Source organism: Bubalus bubalis, chromosome 9 (assembly GCF_019923935.1).
Source record: "Bubalus bubalis isolate 160015118507 breed Murrah chromosome 9, NDDB_SH_1, whole genome shotgun sequence".
Lineage (NCBI taxonomy): Eukaryota > Metazoa > Chordata > Mammalia > Artiodactyla > Bovidae > Bubalus > Bubalus bubalis.
This window is the reverse complement of record NC_059165.1, coordinates 48,950,681-48,969,961: the sequence shown is the minus strand read 5'-3', so window position 1 is coordinate 48,969,961 and position 19,281 is coordinate 48,950,681. Positions and strand designations below refer to the sequence as shown.

At 41.1% G+C, this 19,281-nt stretch overlaps 1 protein-coding gene across 7 annotated transcripts in view; it reads right to left on the bottom strand.

Moving 5' to 3' along the window:
• The window catches only part of ZNF300 (zinc finger protein 300), a 33,287-nt gene extending 15,997 nt beyond the window's left edge, over positions 1-17,290 (bottom strand). For 4 of the 7 annotated variants that reach the window (XM_044947441.2, XM_044947442.2, XM_006042011.4 and 1 more), the window contains exon 1: positions 16,017-17,288. Coding sequence is in view for 1 of the 7 variants with exons in the window: in XM_044947440.2 (XP_044803375.2) it covers positions 16,017-16,056 (40 nt within the window). In the remaining 6 variants the exon portion in view is untranslated. Of the gene's footprint in view, positions 1-16,016 lie in introns of all 7 variants that reach the window. The other 3 variants (XM_044947439.2, XM_044947440.2, XM_025292397.3) reach the window with 2 other exon arrangements.
• Between the last annotated feature and the right edge of the window lie 1,991 nt (positions 17,291-19,281).

Genomic DNA, 19,281 nt, shown 5'->3' with positions numbered 1-19,281 from the left:
GTTACCAAGGGGAAAGAGAGCAAGGAATAAATTAAGAGTTTAGTATTAACAGATAGACACAACTATATATTAAACAGATAAATGAGGACCTACTGGGAACTAGATTGTCACAGGGAACTAGATTCAATATCATGTCATAACCTATAATGGAAAAGAATCTGAAAAAGAATATATTTAAATATACACATATATAAAAATTAATCACTTTGCTATACAACTGAAACTAACACAACACACAACATTCAACTATACTTCAATAAAAAGTTGGTTTTGGGAAAAAAAAAAAAAACATACATGGACAGGAACAGGTCCTATTATAGCTAAAATAATCTTGAATAAAGTGGAAGGAATTACTCCCACAACTTCTATTAAACATTGTGTTGGAGGGTCTAGTTAGCACAATAAGGCAAAAAATATATTAAAACTATTTGGTTTGGAAAGGAAAGAGTAAAGCCACATTCATTTGTAGATAACATGATCTTCCATGTGGAAAATCTAATGCACTCTACAAAGAAAATGTTACTAGAACTAATCAGTAAACTTATAAAGGTTGAATATACCAGATCAATATGCAATAATTAATTGTACTTCCATATATAATCAACAAATAATCAGAAATTGTGGGGGGAGGAGAGGGTGAGATGATGGGGAGAGTAACATGGAAACTTACATTACCATATGAAAAATAGATAGCCAATGGGAATCTGCTGTATGACTCAGGGAACTCAAACAGGGGCTCTGTATCAACCTAGAAGGGTGGAATGGGGAGGGAGATGGGAAGGAGGTTCAAGAGGAAGGGGACTCATATATACCTACAGCTGATTTATGTTGGTGTTTGACAGAAAACAACAAAATTCTGTAAAGCAATTATCCTTCAATTAAAAAATTAATAAATTTTTTAAAAATCAGATAATACCATTTTAAACATCTATGACAAATTTTTAAATATGAATGATCTGGGGGCATATTTGACAAGAGATGTGAAACACCAATATACCAAAAACTATAAAAAATACTAATAGAAATTAAAGAAGACTTAAAGGAACTATATGACATTCATGTGTCAGAGCCCTGGTGTTATCATGTCAAACTCTGCAAATTGAGTTATAGCTTCAGTGCAACCTATTCAAAATGGCAGCAAGCTTTTGAGGAGAAACTGACAAGGAAAGAAATAAAACTGTCCCTATAGAAAAAGGACAGTTTTATATTCATATGGAAAGGAAAAGAACCAAGAATTGCCAAAAGAGCTTTGAGGAAAAAATTAAGTTTGCAGCTTAACACTACCTGATCTCAAGAGTTATTATACACATGCTACAATAATCAAGAAAGTGTGGTATTCGTGTAAAGATTAAAAAATGTATAAATGAAACAGAGTAGGACAGTTCAGAAATAGATCCAGCTGATATAATCACAAAGACAATTCCGTGGGGGGAAAGAATAGCCTTTTCAACAAATAGTGCCTAAATAATTGAGCTGCTGCTGCTGCTAAGTTGCTTCCGTTGTGTCCGACTCTTCGCGACCCCATGGACTGCAGCCTACCAGGCTCCTCAGTTCATGGGATTTTCCAGGCAAGAGTACTGGAGTGGGTTGCCATTGCCTTCTCCATGAATAACTGAATATCTATAATTTAAATTGAATCTTACTCCATTCTTCATACTACATACAAAAAAAAAAAAATCAAAATGGATTGCAGTCCTAAATATAAAATGCTGCAGTCCATGGGGTTGCAAAGAGTTGGACACAACTTAGCAACCAAACAACAAAAACTATAAAATTCCTAAAATCAAATGAAGGAGAAATTCTTTGAGACCTAAGATGAGGCAAAAATTTCTTAGCTAACACCAAAAGCATGAACCATAAAATAATAAAGGATAAACTAGACCTCTAGTCATCAAAAGACACAATTTAAGAGAGTGAAAAGACAAGCCACAGACTAGGAGAAAGTATTTCCAAATCATACATCTAATAAAGAACCATCAGCTAAAATATATGAAGACCTCTAACAAGGAAATTATTTAAGACTGAGCAAAAGACTTAGATACGCACTTCACCAAAGACATACTGATGTCAAATAAGCACAAGAAAAAATGCCTAACATCATCAGTCATCAGGGAAATGCTAATTTTAGAGAGTGAGATAGCATTAATCACTTACTAAAATGATGAAAATTTTAAAAACTAATTATTACCAAGTACTTGGAAGGATGTAGAGAAATGAACTTTTACACACAGCCAGTAGGAATGTAAAATGCTGCAATCCCTTTGGAAAACAGGGAATTTCTCAGGTTAAATATTCACTGACTATATGGTGCAGCAATTCCTTTTTTAATGTTTATCCAAGAGAATAAGTATTGGGCATGTACACATACAACATACAATATCCAAGACATAAGCATAGAGACATCTGTACAGGAATGCTCATAGCTTCATTTGTAAAAGCCAAAACCTAAAATTCACTCAAATGTTCATCACAGACAAATGGATAAACTATCCATACAGAAAAATACCAATCAGCAATAGAAAAGAATGAACTCTTGATATACACGGAAAATTACATTAAATTCAAAATAAGTGTGCTGAAAGAAATCAGTAAAAATAAGAGTGCATACATTATGATTCTATTTACATCAGACTCTAGAAAATGCAAATGAATATATAGTGGCAGAAAACAGGGTTAGTGGTTGCCTGGGGATGAGGCAGAAGCCAGTCAGGGAAGAGGAATTTCCAAAGGATAAGAAGAAACTTTGGGAGATGATGAATATTTTCATTATCTTGATTGTGGTGATAGTTTCACTGGTGTATACATAAGCCAATGTTATCAAAATAAATGCAGTTTATTATTTGTCCATTAAACTTCAAGAAATCTGCTCTTTTAAAAATGCTATAGCATGCCTTAAAATGCCCTACATTATCTTCTTCCAATTTTTGGACATCATTATAAACCACTTCCTCTCATTCATTTAACATCAGACATTCTGTTCTTCCTCAATTCACTTTCACCTTAGGGCTTTCAAGAATGCTCCTATTACTAGTATATAGATTTATCACTACTCTCACCAATTACTATAGTAAATAAGGAATATTTAGATTACCTCACCAAAATGAAAACACCCTTTTCTTCTGGTCTTCTCATCTTTTTTATTCCCAGCTTACCCACACCTTAAAAGCTTTGTGATGTATGGAATTTTGGAATATAATTTCACGAAGATTATTAAACCAGTAAAACTGTTCATTCATTCTATCATTTAGTTGTTCAGCAAATACTCAGAAAACACCTATTTGTCATGTACTCTTCTAGAGCTTGAGCTGTATCATTTTAATACAGTTAAATATTCCTGACCCATTTGTGCTTAAATGATTCCAAAGTGAATAAATAATAAACAAAATAAACTACAATATGATAAAAGTATCATTTAAAAAGTGAAATAATCAAGGAAAGTTAGGATTGCTTAGGAGAGAGTTACTGTATCACACATGGAGGTCTGCTAATCTTAAGAGAATTCTGATCCAATCAGTCATCTAAGAATACAGACTCATAACACAGTGTAATTCTACAGTGAAAAATACTATATAATGGGACTTCCCTGGTAGTCCAGCAGTTGAGAACCCACCAGCCAATATAAGGTTCAATCCCTGGTCTGGGAAGATTCCACATGCACAAGCAACTAAGCCTGTGGGCCACAAGTACCGAGCCTGTACTCTAGAGCCCACGAGCCACAACTACTAAGCACACATGTCACAACTACTGAAGCCCATGCACCCAAGACCCTGTGCTCTGCAACAAGAAGCCACCGCAATGAGAAGCCCACACATCGCAACTACATAGTTGCAACTCAGTGCAACTAGAGAAAGTCCATGCACAGCAATGAAGACCCAGCACAGCCAAAAAAAAAAAAAAAAAAAAAAACTATACAGTGATAATTACAAGTGAATGTTCCCCAAGTCTACCAGAAGAAAGAATAATGAAGATTAGAGCAGAGATAAACGAAAGACAATAAAAACCAATAGAGAAAATTAATGAAACGAAGAGTTGGTTCTTCAAAAAGATCAACAAAATCGTCAAACATTTAACTAGACTAAGAAAAAACAGAAAAGATTCAAATAACTAAAATCAGAAATGAGAGGACATTACAACTGATTTTATAGAACTAGAAAGATATTGTAGGAGAGAACCACTAATATGAACAACTGTACACCAACAAATAATCTGGATGGAATAGACAGATTCCTACACACTCAAAGCTTACCAATACTAAATTATGAAGAAAACCTGAATAAATTTAAACCCATTAAGGAGACTGAATAAGTAATCAAAAACCCTGCAACAAATAACCCTGACTACAATTGTTGCTGGCACTTTCCTCTACATTAGAAGTCAAGGAAACATGAATATCATACTTCACCCTTGTTAGAGATGAAAGGTTCTGAAACCCAAAGAAAAGCAAGATCTAGACAAGCAAGACAGTCTAGAAGATGAACACAGGCTAGAACAGTCTAGAAGATGAACACAGGCTAGAAGATGAACATAATATAGACTGAACTTTAGGAAGCTGAAAAAAAAAAAACCAATATGAGGAAGTCATTATACCCAAATCATGTGTGCGTGTGCTAAGTTGCTTCAGTAGTGGCCGACTCTGTGCAACCCCATGGATTGTAGCCCAGCAGGCTCCTCTGTCCATGGGATGCTCCAGGCGAGAATACTGGAATGGGTTGCCATTCCCTTTCCCAGGGGATTTTCCTGACCCAGGGATCAAACCAAATCTCTTATCTCTCCTGCATTGGCAGGCGGGTTCTTGACCACACCTGGGAAGCCCCATATCACAGAACAAGAAAATGAAGAAAAAAGGGGGAAATAAAAGCAGGGTAAAGAGAAGAAAGAAGAAAAGAAGAAAGCAGAAACATCTAGATAAATGATAGATACATAAATAGATAGAGCAAATAGATAGACAGACAAATAGATAGAGCAGATAAATATAGACAAAAGTACTTCAGAACATGAAAGATTTATCAGCCATATCTCCCAAGACAAAAGAAATAAAAGCAAGGGCAAACAAATGCAACATAATCAAACTTATAAGCTTTTGCATAGCAAAAGAAGCTATAAACAAAGTGGAAAGACTGGAAGAAAATATTTGCAAATGATGTGACTGACAAAGGCTTAATTTCCAAAAGATATATACAGCTCATATAATTCAATAACAAAAAAACAAACAACTCAATTAAAAATGGGCAGAACATGTGAATAAACATTTCTCCAAAGAAGACATACAGATGGCCAACAGACACATGAAAAGATGCTCAACATCACTAATTGTTAGAGAAATGTGAATCAAAACTACAAGGTACCACCTCACACCAGTCAGAATAGCCATCACTAAAAAGTCTACAAGCAATAAATGCTAGAGAGGGTGTGGAGAAAAAGAAACCTTCTTACACTGTTGGTGGGAATGTAAATTGGTACAACCACTATAGAAAACAGTATGGAGGTTCCTTTTAAAACTAGAGTTGAAATATGATCCAGCAATCCCACTCTTAGGCACAAACCCAGACAAAACTATAATTTGAGAAGATTCATATGTTCATAACAGCACTACTCGCAATAGCCAAGACAGGAAAACAACCTAAAGGTCCATTGACAGATGAATGGATAAAGAATACACACACACACACACACACACACACACACTGGAATGCTACTCAGCCATAAAAAAGAATGAAATAATGGCATTTGCAGGAATACAGACGCAACTAGAGACTATAATACTAAGTAAGTCAGAAAGACAAATACCATAAGATATCACTCATGCAGGATCTAAAATATGACACAAATGAACTTATCTAAGAAACAGAAAATTCTGTTTTGTGGAAAATTCTTCAAGAGATAGGAATACAGAACCACCTCACCTGCCTCCTGAGAAATCTGTATGCAGGTCAAGAAGCAACAGTTAGAACCAGACATGGAACAACAGACCGGTTCCAAATTGGGAAAGGAGTACATCAAGGCTGTATATTGTCACTCTGCTTATTTAACTTATATGCAGAGTACATCATATGAAATGCCAAGTTGGATGAAGCACAGGCTGGAATAGGGAGAAATACCAATAACCTCAGATACGCAGATGACACTACCCTTACGGCAGAAAACAAAGAAGAACTAAAGAGCCTTTTGATGAAAGTGAAAGAGGAGAGTGAAAAAGCTGGCTTAAAACTCAGAATTCAAAGAATGAAGATCATGGCATCTGGTCCCATCACTTCATGGCAAATAGATGGGGAAACAATGGAAACAGTGACAGACTTTATTTTCTTGGGCTTCAAAAATCACTGCAGATGGTGACTGCAGCCATGAAATTAAAAGATGCTTGCTCCTTGGAAGAAAAGCTATGACTGACCTAGAAAGCATATTAAAAAGCAGAGACATTACCTTGCCAACAAAGGTCTGTCTAGTCAAGGCTATGGTTTTTCCAGTAGTCATGGATGGATGTAAGAGTTGAACTATAAAGAAAGCTGAGCACAGAAGAATTGATGCTTTTGAACTGTTCTGTTGGAGAAGACTCTTGAGAGTCCCTTGGACTGCCAGGAGATCAAACAAGTCCATCTAAAGGAAATCAGTCCTGAATATTCATTGGAAGGACTGATACTGAAGCTGAAACTCCAATGCTTTGGCCACCTGATGTGAAGAACTGACTCCTTGGGAAAGACCCTGATGTTGGGAAAGATTGAAGGCAGGAGGAGAAGGGGATGACAGAGGATGAGATGGTTGGATGGCATCACCGACTCAATGGACATGAGTTTGAGCAAGCTCCGGGAGTTGGTGATGGACAGGGAAGCCTGGAATGCTATGGTCCATGGGCATGGAAAGAGCTGGACTTGACTGAGTGACTAAACTGACTGAAGTGAAGAAACAGAAATAGACTTTCAGTCATAGAGAACAGACTTGTGGTTGCTAAGGAGAGCTGGGTGGGGTGGGGCAGGGAGGGATGGGTTGAGAGTTTGAGAATAGTAGATGTAAACTCTTATACACAGAATGGGTAAACAACAAGGTCCTACTGAAGTGCACAGTGAACTGTATTCAATATCCTGTAATAAACCATAAAGGAAAAGAAAAAAAATATATCAGCCTTACAAACCAGAATCAATTTCAACCATTCCATCCTGTTCACTTTCTACCATGAACAGTTAACTCTATGATTCAAGTCATCTAAACACGTCAAACCACCTTGTAGGTATAACTTCTGCTTATTCCAAAAGATTAATAAAAGAAAATGAAAAAGAGGGAGAAAAGAGAGAAGAAGAAAAAGGAGAAAATAAATTAGAGACTAAATCAATCAGAGAGCAACAGTGACAGAGAAAGAAAAGATATATAGGAGTTTAATTTTGGACACAAGAAAGAAATTAAAATGAAAAAAGAACATCCAGATACAGATGGGAGACCCAATAAGAAAGAAATTCAGATGAATTCCATTTCCAGATGTGAAACAAGTTCCATATCATCTAAGGATTGGTCTAATTCCTTGCTGAGTTGTTCTCGATCACACAGTTATTAGAAAAAAGAAAGACTTATGGTAGTAGGCTAGAAAAGGATGACTCAATTGACCTTAAAAAGCTTTATGAAAAAATTATAACTAAATATGAAAAACTGAAAGCATAGCTACATGATACATATATGGAACTGATAGATCTTAAACTGTAGTTGGAAGAGGCCACCCAGAGACAATAAAGATTTCCAGATAGGTCACTATTGGCAACTGGGGGAAACTGGGGACAAAGAGCTCTAAAAAGAATTGATATGGTGGTTTAGTTGCTAAGTTGTATCTGGCTCTTGGAACCCCATGGACTGTAGCCTGCCAGACTCCTCTGTTCATGGGATTCTCTAGGCAAAAATACTGGAGTGGGATGCCACTTCCTTCTCTAGGAGATCTTCCTGACCCAGGAATCGGCCCGGGTCTCCTGCATTGCAAGCAGATTCTTTACCAACTGAGCTATCTGAAGTGAAAAAAGAGCTCAAAGTGTTACCAGACCTAAAAGCAGCCAATCAGAGGCTAAAGAATGAAAACAGGGTCTTAATCAGTGATAAGCAAAATTTCCAAACTAAATAAAAAGCAGCAAGTGATGTAATTACACATATTCAGAACCCAGTGGACCATAACTAAAAATCACTGGAAACTGGGAAGAATCCTTGGAGACTATCATTTTTTAGATATCCTGCCATGTTCTTCAGATATGTAACCAGTAAGCCTTTTTGTTGTTGTTCAGTCACTAAGTCATGTACGACTCTTTGGGACCCCATGGACTGAAGCATGCCAGGCCTCCCTGTCCTTCACTATCTCCTGGAGCTTGCTCAAACTCATGTCCATTGAGTCAATGATGCCATCCAATCATCTTAACCTCTGTTGTCCCCTTCTTCTTCTGCCTTCAATCTTTCCCAGCATCAGTGTCTTTTCCAATAAGTAGGCTCTTCACATCAGATGGCCAAAGTATTGAAGTTTCAGCTTCAGCACCAGTCCTTCCAATGAATATTTAGGGTTGATTTCCTTTAGGATTGATTTGTTTGATCTCCTTGCTGTCCAAGGGACTCTCAAGAGTCTTCTCCAACACTACAGTTCAAAAGCATCAATTCTTCGGCACTCAGCCTTCTTCACAGTCCAACTCTCACATCCATACATGATCACAGGAAAAACCATAGCCTTGACTAGACGGAACTTTGTTGGCAAAGTAATGTCTCTGGTTTTGAATATGCTATCTAGGTCGGTCATAACTTTCCTTCCAAGGAGTAAGCGTCTTTTAATTTCATGGCTGCAGTCACCATCTGCAGTGATTTTGGAGCCCAGAAAAATAAAGTCTGACACTGTTTCCACTGTTTCCCCATCTATTTCCCATGAAGTGATGGGACCTGAGGCCATGATCTTCGTTTTCTGAATGTTGAGCTTTAAGCCAACTTTTTCACTCTCCACTTTCACTTTCATCAAGAGGCTTTTTAGTTCCTCTTCACTTTCTGCCATAAGGGTGGTTTCATCTGCATATCTGAGGTTATTGATATTTCTCCCTGGCAATCTTGATTCCAGCTTGTGTTTCTTCCAGTCCAGCGTTTCTCATAATGTACTCTGCATAAAAGTTAGATAATCAGGGTGACAATATATAGCCTTTTCCAATTTTGAACCAGTCCATTGTTCTATGTCCAACTGCTGCTTCTTGTCCTGCCTACAGGACAAGGTAATGTGGTCTGGTATTTCCATCTATTTAAGAATATTTCACGGTTTATTATGATCCACACAGCCAAAGGCTTTATCATAGTCAATGAAGCAGAAGTAGATGTTTTTTGGAATTCCCTTGCTTTTTATATGATCCAGCCTAAGCTGTCCATTTGATCTCTGGTTCTTCTGCCTTTTCTAAATCCAGCTTGTAAATCTGAAAGTTCTCAGTTCACTTACTGCTGAAGCCTAGTCTGAAGGATTTTGAGCATAATCTTGCTAGCCTGTGAAATGAGTGCAACTGTATGGTAATTTGAACATCCTTTGGCATTGCCTTTCTTTGGGATTGGAATGAAAACTGACCTTTTCTAGTCTGAGTTTACAAATTTGCTGGCATAATGAGTGTAGCACTTTAACAGCATCATCTTTTAGAAGGCATAGACTTAGATTACTGTGATGTTGAATGGTTTGCCTTGGAAATGAACTGAGATCATTCTGTCATTTTTGAGACTGCAACCAAGTACTGCATTTCAGACTCTTTTGTCGACTATAGGGTTACTCCATTCCTACTAAGGAATTCTTGCCCACAGTAGTAGATATACAAAATGCATAAGGTGGCCCAAGATGTAAGACTGTAAACAACACTGCTGTCCTCCCAGGTTGATACGGCAAAGATTTTATGCCTTTCCTGGTCTTTACTATTGCTGTTTCTCCCCCTTGGCTGTTGATGATTTACAATTAACAAAAATGGCTTACCCATTGTTGTATCACTCTGGAGCAATATAATTTAAGTGTGCAACTTAAGCACACTGTAATCATAAGCTTTAATAATCAGTCTATGGCTTTGTCGGTGGATTAACTTGTGCTTTGTACTGATATAATACTAGTTTAATTTCAAACACTGAATATTATGATCATGTTTTCTAAGAGTTCAGATAATGAAAATTTATACCAATTTCAGCATGACCCAGACATCACTAAAAAAGACTTTTCATTGGGAGCATGGTTGCTTTATAATGTTGTGTTAGTTTCTGCTGTACAGCAAAGTGAGTCAGTTATACTTACACATATTTTAGATTTCCTTTCCAATTAGGTCACCACAGATCATTGAGTAGAGTTCCCCATGATACACACAGGTTTTCATTAGCTGTCTATTTTATACACAGTAGTGTACGTATGTCCATCCCAACCTCCCAGTTTGTCCCAACTACTCGCCCTCCCCCCCACTCCCCCCCACCCCCCGCCCTTCTCCCCTTGGTAACTATAAGTTTGTTCTCTGTAGCTATGATTCAAAGACTCTTATTTTAATATTTCAATATATAAAAACATATTCACATCTGGATTAGGGAAGTAAATAACTAAAACAGTGCAAACTGCAAAACACACAAAAAAAGAATTTGGGGTTGGATATGGTGGAAGAGAATGAAAGCACATATGAGAAATTAAACTTAAAATTCAAGGATGAGACAGGGAAATACTTCTAAGTAAATAAAAGGATTTTTGTTTTTTGGGTTTTGTTTGTTTGTTTGTTCTGGTCTCCCAAAAAGACACCAATGCTGAGTTGAAAATAGTAGCTGTTGAATTAGACAGATCACTCCTAAAAGTAACCTAGGTAGCAGTGAAGAAATCTGTCAATAGGCCCACAGTGCCCTCAACATTAGACACACCTCTCACCTGGTTGGGGTTGCCTACCAGGTGTTTAATAACCGAGATATAGAGGGTTAAAAGGCCCAGAGGCAAATCCACCTACTAGTTGTGAGGCAGAAAGTTGATGGGCCCCCTGCCCCCCAGGGTAAAGCGATTGGAGATTCATTCCCTATGGATTGAAACTCCAAGAAGAGAATAGCAGGACAATCAAGGGAGAAGGCTTGGCCCTGCCCAGATCAATTACTTTCATTCTAGAAGTCAGGAGATTTCCCTGACCACAAATGCACAGATAGGCCCCTTGGGGGCCAAAGGGGAGTTATGTCAAGGGATGTTCTACCAGATGCCTTTCGGTAAAATCCATCTTGGTTAAAAGATGCATGCACACATGGGAGGATCCTGAGATATACCAAATATGGACTGTGAACCAGGCAAATCAAAATGATTGGTCAAAGGAGAACGAAAGAAATGCCCCATAAATGTGATTCAAACTGTCACAAGGTCATGACTCAGCAACTCTCTCTCCCTGAGTCTGGCTATGTGTCTGTCCACATGTACTGTACTCTTTCCTCTTAATAAATACTTCACCTGCTTTACTACTTTCCATCTTTGTAGGAATTCTTTTCTGCAAGGCTGAAGGCCAGGGCCCTTGTCACTGACCACTGATCTAGTGGTTAGGATCTGTTACTTTCACTGCTGCGACCCAGTTTCAATTTCTGGCTAGGAACCCAAGCCCCGCTCCAAGCCATTGCATGTCGAGGCCACCCGAGATCAGTTGTTGCCCTTCAGTGTTAACCAGGTGGGAAGGGAATCTGGACTAAGTGCCCATGGAGATTCTCAACATGGTGAGTAGCCCCCTCCGCCTCCATTAAGGGATAGCAAGTCAAGGAAACTAGTACATGATCAGTGCCACATGTAAACAAGAAGGACACTGGAAAGGAAAATGCCCTCAGCGCCCCCAAAGGGGGATAGAAATGGCAGATCCCAGCCACTACCCTCAAATGCAGGTGGTCCAAATATATGAAGAATGATGGGGCCAGGGGCTCCTAAGTCGGCACTCCAACTGACCCCTCAGAAGCTCCATCTGAGACTGGTCATAGAGGGAAAGTCTGTTGAATTCTTAGTCGATACTGGTGCCACCAGTGTTCTCATTTTTAAACACCAGATAAGGCAAACTCAGTTACAAGAGTTGTAAAATTATCAGAGTATCAGGGAAGGCCCAAGAAGAGGCTCCCACAGAGTCATTAAAATGCAAACTGGACAAATACACTCTCACCCATTTCTTCCTATACATCCCCAAATGTCCTATATCCCTGATAGGAAGGGATATTCACCTAATGGGAGACAAACTGGAGACTGGCATTCCCCTAGACAGTGGGCACAAGATGTAAATGTTAATGGCTGAGGACAAACTTCTCTGGACAGATCCAAACAATTAAATCAAACTGCTAAGGAATGGTCTCTTTGCCTATAGGCAGTAGCAGCTACTGGCTAAAGGAGGTTGAGAAGTTAAATGTTTTGACAGTCAATCATCATATTAAACCCACACTGGTTTCAAGCGTTAATAAGCCCCAGGGGAAAAGAATGGGCTTCCCAAATGGCTCAGTGGCAAAGAATCTGCCTGCCAATGCAGGAGACACCCCTGGATCAGGAAGATCCCCTGGAGGACGAAGTGGTAACCCACTCCAGTATTCATGCTGGTAAAATCCCATGCACAGAGAAGCCTGGTGGGTTACAGTCCATAGGGTTGCAAAGAGTTAAACATGACTGAAATTGTTATTACCCAGAAAGTCAATTCAAGTCCAGGCTACATTTTTGGACAACTCAGTGGTTACTATAAAAACTTGGGAATTCCTTGGCAATCCAGTGGTTAGGACTCAGCACTTTCACTGGAGCATGGTGTGGCAGAAAGAAACAAAAATCTGTCAAACTTACTGTACCCTAAATCCTGTCATCTAACCACCTACAGAAATAGGGCCCTTGAACATGAGGCCCTTGAACAGTCTATCCCAATTGCCTTAACCTAGGAAGTGAGTCTCTCCTGAATGCTGAAGAGGATGGGTGTGGCTCTATGAGTGAGGGGAAAAGGCTAGTGGGATATGCGGTAACCTCCCAGACCCAAATCACAGAACCAAGAGACCTATGCCCAGGGACTTTGGCCCAAAAGGTGGAGCTGACAGCCCTTACCTAAAACTTAGAGATCAAGACAGAGAAGATCTTAAATATTTACACAGATTCCTGATATGCATATGCCATCCTACCCAGACATGGAGCTATTTGGAGGGGAAGAGTTACGCTTACTGCAGAGAATAAACAGGCAGTACATGTCTTAAGCATATTGAAGCAGTAAAAGTGAAAGTATAGTCACTCAGTCATGTCCGACTCTTTGTGACCCCATCAACTGTAGCCTACCAGGCCCCTCCATCCATGGGATTTTCCAGGTAAGAGTACTGGAGTGGGTTGCCATTTCCTTCTCCAGAGGATCTTCCTGAGCCAGGGATCGAACCCAGGTCTCCCACATTGTAGGCAGACGCTTTACTGTCTAAGCCACCAGGAAAGTCCCTATTGAAGCAGTACAGTTCTTATAAGTACAACTCTCATAAGTAGTACAGCTTCCAAAAAAAGTAGCAATGATTCATTGTTGGAGTCACCAAAAGGAGGATGCAGAGGTAATAATGGTGTATATAACAACATGGTGGACATAACTGCCAAACTGAAAGTCGCTCAGTTGTCTGACTCTTTGTGACCCCATGGACTATACAGTCCATGGAATTCTCCAGACCAGAATACTGGAGTGGGTAGCCTTTCCCTTCTCCAGAACTGCCAAAAAGGGTGGACCTAAACCAGCAAGTTGGCAACTAACCCACATACTTTGAAGGTCAGATCCATTCAATTATTCCCCAATCTATACAGAAAAGAATTACACAAAGCCCCAAAATGGGGCTTCAATAGGGATTTGGAGAGCCATGGGTGGCTAGTTAATGCCCTAAACTGTAGCTCGCCAAACCATCAGGGAGGACCATTAAGGATCTCACTATGGGAAGGAAGTCCTGCAGCTGCTGCTGCTAGGTCGCTTCAGTCATGTCCGACTCTGTGTGACCCCATAGACGGCAGCCCACCAGGCTCCCCTGTCCCTGGGATTCTCCAGGCAAGAACACTAGAGTGGGTTGCCACTTCCTTCAATGCATGAAAGTGAAAAGTGAAAGTGAACTCACTCAGTCGTGTCCAACTCTTAGCAACCCCATGGACTGCAGCCTACCAGGCTCCTCTGTCCATGGGATTCCCCAGGCAAGAGCACTGGAGTGGGGTGCCATCATCCTCTCCAGAAGGAAGTCCTATATATCAATTATTAGCCAGTTGAGATCATGGAGACCCCAGCCATGAAAAACATAAATCAATTGGGTAGTTGACACTTGCCCCATTGGCACAATAAATAACTCCAACACCAGAGGCCCCAGAGGCCCCCAAAGAAGACCTGTTCAAACCAGAGGGACATACCCTAGAGAACACTGGCAGATTGATTTCATTGTCATGCTGAGAGTACCAGGCAATTTCAGATATAAGCATTCCCCTCTAGAACTGAAAGGAAAGATGAAATGACTAAGGCATTACTAAAATAAATAATCCCCAGGATTGGGCTCCTAGGAGCCCTACAAAATGATAATAATTCAGCATTTGTGTCTCAAGTGATGAAGGGGATACTGTGATAGTGGACCTTATACTCATCAGGGAAAGCAGAGAGATCCAATCAAACCTTGAAATGGTCCTTAGCAAGCAAACTATGCCAGCAAACTCAAGAAAACTGGATTAAGGCGCTTCTGATTGCTTCGCTCCACATATGGTTAGTTCCAGGTAGGGATAAGTTAAACAAGTGCATTTGAACTCATGTATGATAGACCCATTCCCCAAGTCCCAGAAGGGACACCTAACCCCCTTGGAATAAAACAACTCAAGTTCTCCAGGTAGAAGAATCCATGAAAGGTCTCACAGAATATGGTAACCAGGAGGACCACACACACTGACCTGGCCCTATACTCCTTTGGGCCAGGAACTGGGTGTACCTAAACACATAGAAAACCAGCAGCCCACAAGAACAGCTCACTCCTAAGTGGAAGGGACTCCAGAGTGATCCTAACCATCCATTCCTCCTTGAAGTTGTAGGGGAATAACTCTGTGGGTACATCACACTTGAATGAAGATGGATCCTGAGCCCCAGCCTCCAGAGAAATAACCCAAGACAACAGAACCAACTGCCCCCATTCCCTCACCCCCAAAAATGACCCTTGTGAACCTCTCTCCAACCTGAAACTCCTTTTCTTAAAATGGCAAAAGATAAGTTAATCCTATATGCCAAGCAACAGGGATTTTAGGACAACTGGACTGCCCTTGATTATCAGTTAGCTGACCAAGGAGGAGTCTGTGAGAGGGTCAAAATGTCATGTTGCTTTTACATCAATATAAGTGGCCTAATCGAAGAAAGTGTAGACAGGCTACTAGAAAACCAACTTGGCTAACAAAAGCCATTGGCTTCCTTGATGGTAAAGAATATGCCTGCTGATGCAGGAGATGAGGGTTCAGTCCCTGGGTTAGGAAGACTTCCTGAAAACAAAATGGCAATGCACTCCAGTATTCATATCCTGGAAAATTCCATGGACAGGGAAGCTGGGCAGGGAGGGCGGGGAACGGGTGCATGGAGGGAGCTACAGTCCATGGGGTGGCGGAAGAATCAGAGATGACTTATTGACCAAACAACAGCAACAAAACAAGCCCTCACCTACATTTCCTGGGCCTCTTAATAAACTGTCCTCTTGCTGACATTTGGGCCATCTATTTTTAATTGTCTACTGTCCTCGGTCTCTAAAAGATTAGACTCTATAAAACTTCAACTGGCGGTCGCTCAGGAATACGAACAGTCAGGGCTGAAGCTCGTTAACAATATGACATATCTCAAGGCAGCACAGATGCTCTGCTCTTCCACATGGAAGACAAAAGCCAAACTCAGCAACAGTTAAAGAAATCAGACCTTCCATCGCCCCTTAGCTCCCCTCAAGCATGAGGAGAAAGTAAAAAGACAGAGAAGGGATTTGCCACCAGTAAAGGCTGCTAGAGTCCCTGGGAAAAATAAAAGAGAATCTAAGCTGTAAGTTCTAACCTCTTCTTTTGTGCTTAATCTAGTTTCCCTTACCTGTATAGGACACTCTGCAGAGGCCTTGCACCGAACCCATCGCATTACAGCTCCTGGTGCAGAACCGCTATGCTGAACCCCAACTCCGCCTGTGGTGAGCAGAAGCCTGCACAGGCCCTGCAACCCAAGTTGGCGGCAGCAGCATACAACAGGCCTGCACGTGTCCCTGGAGAACTGCTCCAGACTCGCGAGAACTCACCTAAGCTCGGAGAACACCGCTGGACTGCAGGCCGCCCCTCCCACCACTGACAAGAACCGCAGGAAGCAGCACCATTAATGGTCTTTCCTGGAGAACTGTGCTCCACGTGTGCCCTACAATAGCAGGTTGAACCTCTCCATTCTTCCGTGAAAGAATGGAGAGGTGCAACCAGGTGCTTCCTTTACTTCTGAAGTGGACCTTCTTGCTGCTGTCTCCAAAGGACTGGTAACACATCTTGATTAATATTGAACTGCCCTGAAGAGGAAAACTTTCTCCAAGCATTCTCAAATTTTTCTCTTTAAATATTACTCAGGCGAGTTGTGTAATCAATATAAATTTGTGTGTGTATGTTCTTAGCGATTATCCCACTCGCTCAGTACTAACTTCAACCACTGTTAGCTTCTATTTGCAGGTATTTTAAGGAAGCCTCTAAAACGTATCTCTCATTTTGTAACTTCATACTCACAGGCCCATAACGAAAGGCCTGGACTCAAACTCAAATTCCAGAGTTAAGTCCTCAAGTTTCTAGTGAAATGTGATCCTTCCCGGAGAATTCTTAAAATAGAGTAAGTCCGCAAGGTTGCCAGGGCACTGCGCGTGTGTCTCGTTCCGGGGAGACCCAGGCGCCGAAGCAGGCTGAAATGAGATAACTAGCCGGGACCACCCCTCAGGCGCCCCCTGGCCTCTCGTTGCGCATGTGCAGCACGGCAGCGCGGGCATTCTGGGAGATGTAGTTTGCAGTCGGAGGGAACTTGCTTTAGAGATCCCCGTGCGTGGCGGCTTCTTCTGTGCCTGTGTGCCCTCCAGGTCCTGATGATCGTGGCCCCCAGACAGGACTGAGTCAAGAGGGGTCAAGCCGCTCACTTAGCTGGCCTTCCTCGGGGCTGGAGGTTGAGCTGTGTGGAGAAAGATGGCATGGGTGTGAGGGAGCCGTGGTGAACAATGGGGCTCAGCCAGGCTTTGGGGTAGAGGCATGGACCTGTTGCAGGAAGGGGGAACCCCTTCCAGGGCCTGAAACTGGGCTCTTGTCTAACACTCGGAAATGAATTGTCCAAAGAGACACATATGCTGACAAAGCAAGAGATTTTATTGAGAAAGGGCTCCATGAGAACAGCTCTGCCATGTGTTTCTGCAGTCTCAGATTTTATGGTGATGGGATTAGTTTCCAGGTTGTCTTTAGCCAATCATTCTAACTCAGAGTCCTTCCTGGTGGTGCAAGCCTTGTTCAGCCAAGATGGGTGCCAGCGAGGATTCTGGGAGGTGGTCGGAACATATGTTGTCTCCTTTTGACCTTTCTTAAACTCTTCCGGTTGGTGGTGGCTTATTAGTTCATTGTTCATTACCAGGACCTTTCCCAGCCCGAGTTCATGAGTCCCAGGTGAGTGGGCTCCTGGGATTGGGAGATATGGGAGCTCTGCAGGTGTGGCACCCCAGAGAGCAACCTGTGGTAGCTAGGGCACACAAGTGTTTGACTCCATGTTGAGAAGCGCCCTCAGGGATGTGAAAAGAAAACCAAGCTTTACTGAATGTCTGAAATGTTGCCGGTGGAGTTGTTCAGTCAGTGAGTCCTATTGGCAAATTTGTCAGTAAGTAAGACAAATTTGGCCTTGGAGTACAGAATGAAGCAGGGCAATGGCTAATAGAGTTTTGCCAAGAGAACACACTGGTCATAGCAAACACCCTCTTCCAACAACCCAAGAGAAGACTCTACACATGGACATCACCAGATGGTCAATATCAAAATCAGATTGATTATATTCTTTGCAGTCACAGATGGAGAAGCTCTATACAGTTAGCAAAAACGAGACCGGGAGCTGACTGCGGCTCAGATCTTGAACTCCTTATTGCCAAATTCAGACTTAAACTGAAGAAAGTAGGGAAAACCACTAGACCATTCAGGTATGACCTAAATCAAATCCCTTATGATTATACAGTGGAAGTGACAAATAGATTCAAGGGATTAGATCTGATAGACAGTGCCTGATGAACTATGGACGGAGGTTCATGACATTGTACAGGAGACAGGGATCAAGACCATTCTCAAGAAAAAGAAATGCAAAAAAGCAAAATGGCTGTCTGAGGAGGCCTTCCAAATAGCTGTGAAAAGAAGTGAAGTGAAAAGCAAAGGAGAAAAGGAAAGATATACCCATTTGAATGCAGAGTTCCAAAGAATAGCAAGGAGAGATAAGAAAACCTCCCTCAGTGACCAGTGCAAAGAAATAGAGGAAAACAATAGAATGAGAAATACTAGAGATCGCTTCAAGAAAATTAGAGATACCATGGGAACATTTCAGGCAAAGATGGGCTGAATAAAGGACAGAAATGGTATGGACCTAACATAAGCAGAAGATAGTAAGAAGAGATGGCAAAAATACACAGAAGAACTATATAAAAAAGATCTTCACAACCCAGATAATCATGATGGTATAATCACTCACCTAGAGCCAGACATCATGGAATGCGAAGTCACGTGGGCCTTAGGAAGCATCACTACGAACAAAGCTAAGGGAGGGGATGGAATTCCAGTGTGCTATTTCAAATCCTGAAATATGATGCTGTGAAAGTGCTGTACTCAATATGCCAGCAAATTTGGAAAACTCAGCAGTGGCCACAGGACTGGAAAAGGTCAGTTTTCATTCCAGTCCCAAAGAAAGGCAATACCAAAGGATGCTCAGACTACCACACAATTGCATTCATCTCACACCCTAGTAAAATAATGCTCAAAATTCTCCAAGCCAGGCTTCAGCAGTACCTGAACTGTGAACTTCCACGTGTTCAAGCTAGTTTTAGAAAAGGCAGAGGAACCAGAGATCGAATTGCCAATATCCACTAGATCATCAAAAAAGCAAGAGAGTTCCAGAAAAACATCTATTTCTGCTTTACAGACTATGCCAAAGCCTTTGACTGTGTGGATCACCACAAACTGTGGAAAATTCTGAAAGAGATGGGAATACCAGACCACCTGACCTGCCTCTTGAGAAATCTGTATGCAGGTTGGGAAGCAACAGTTAGAACTAGACATGGAACAACAGACTGTTTCCAAGGAGTACGTTAAGGCCGTATATT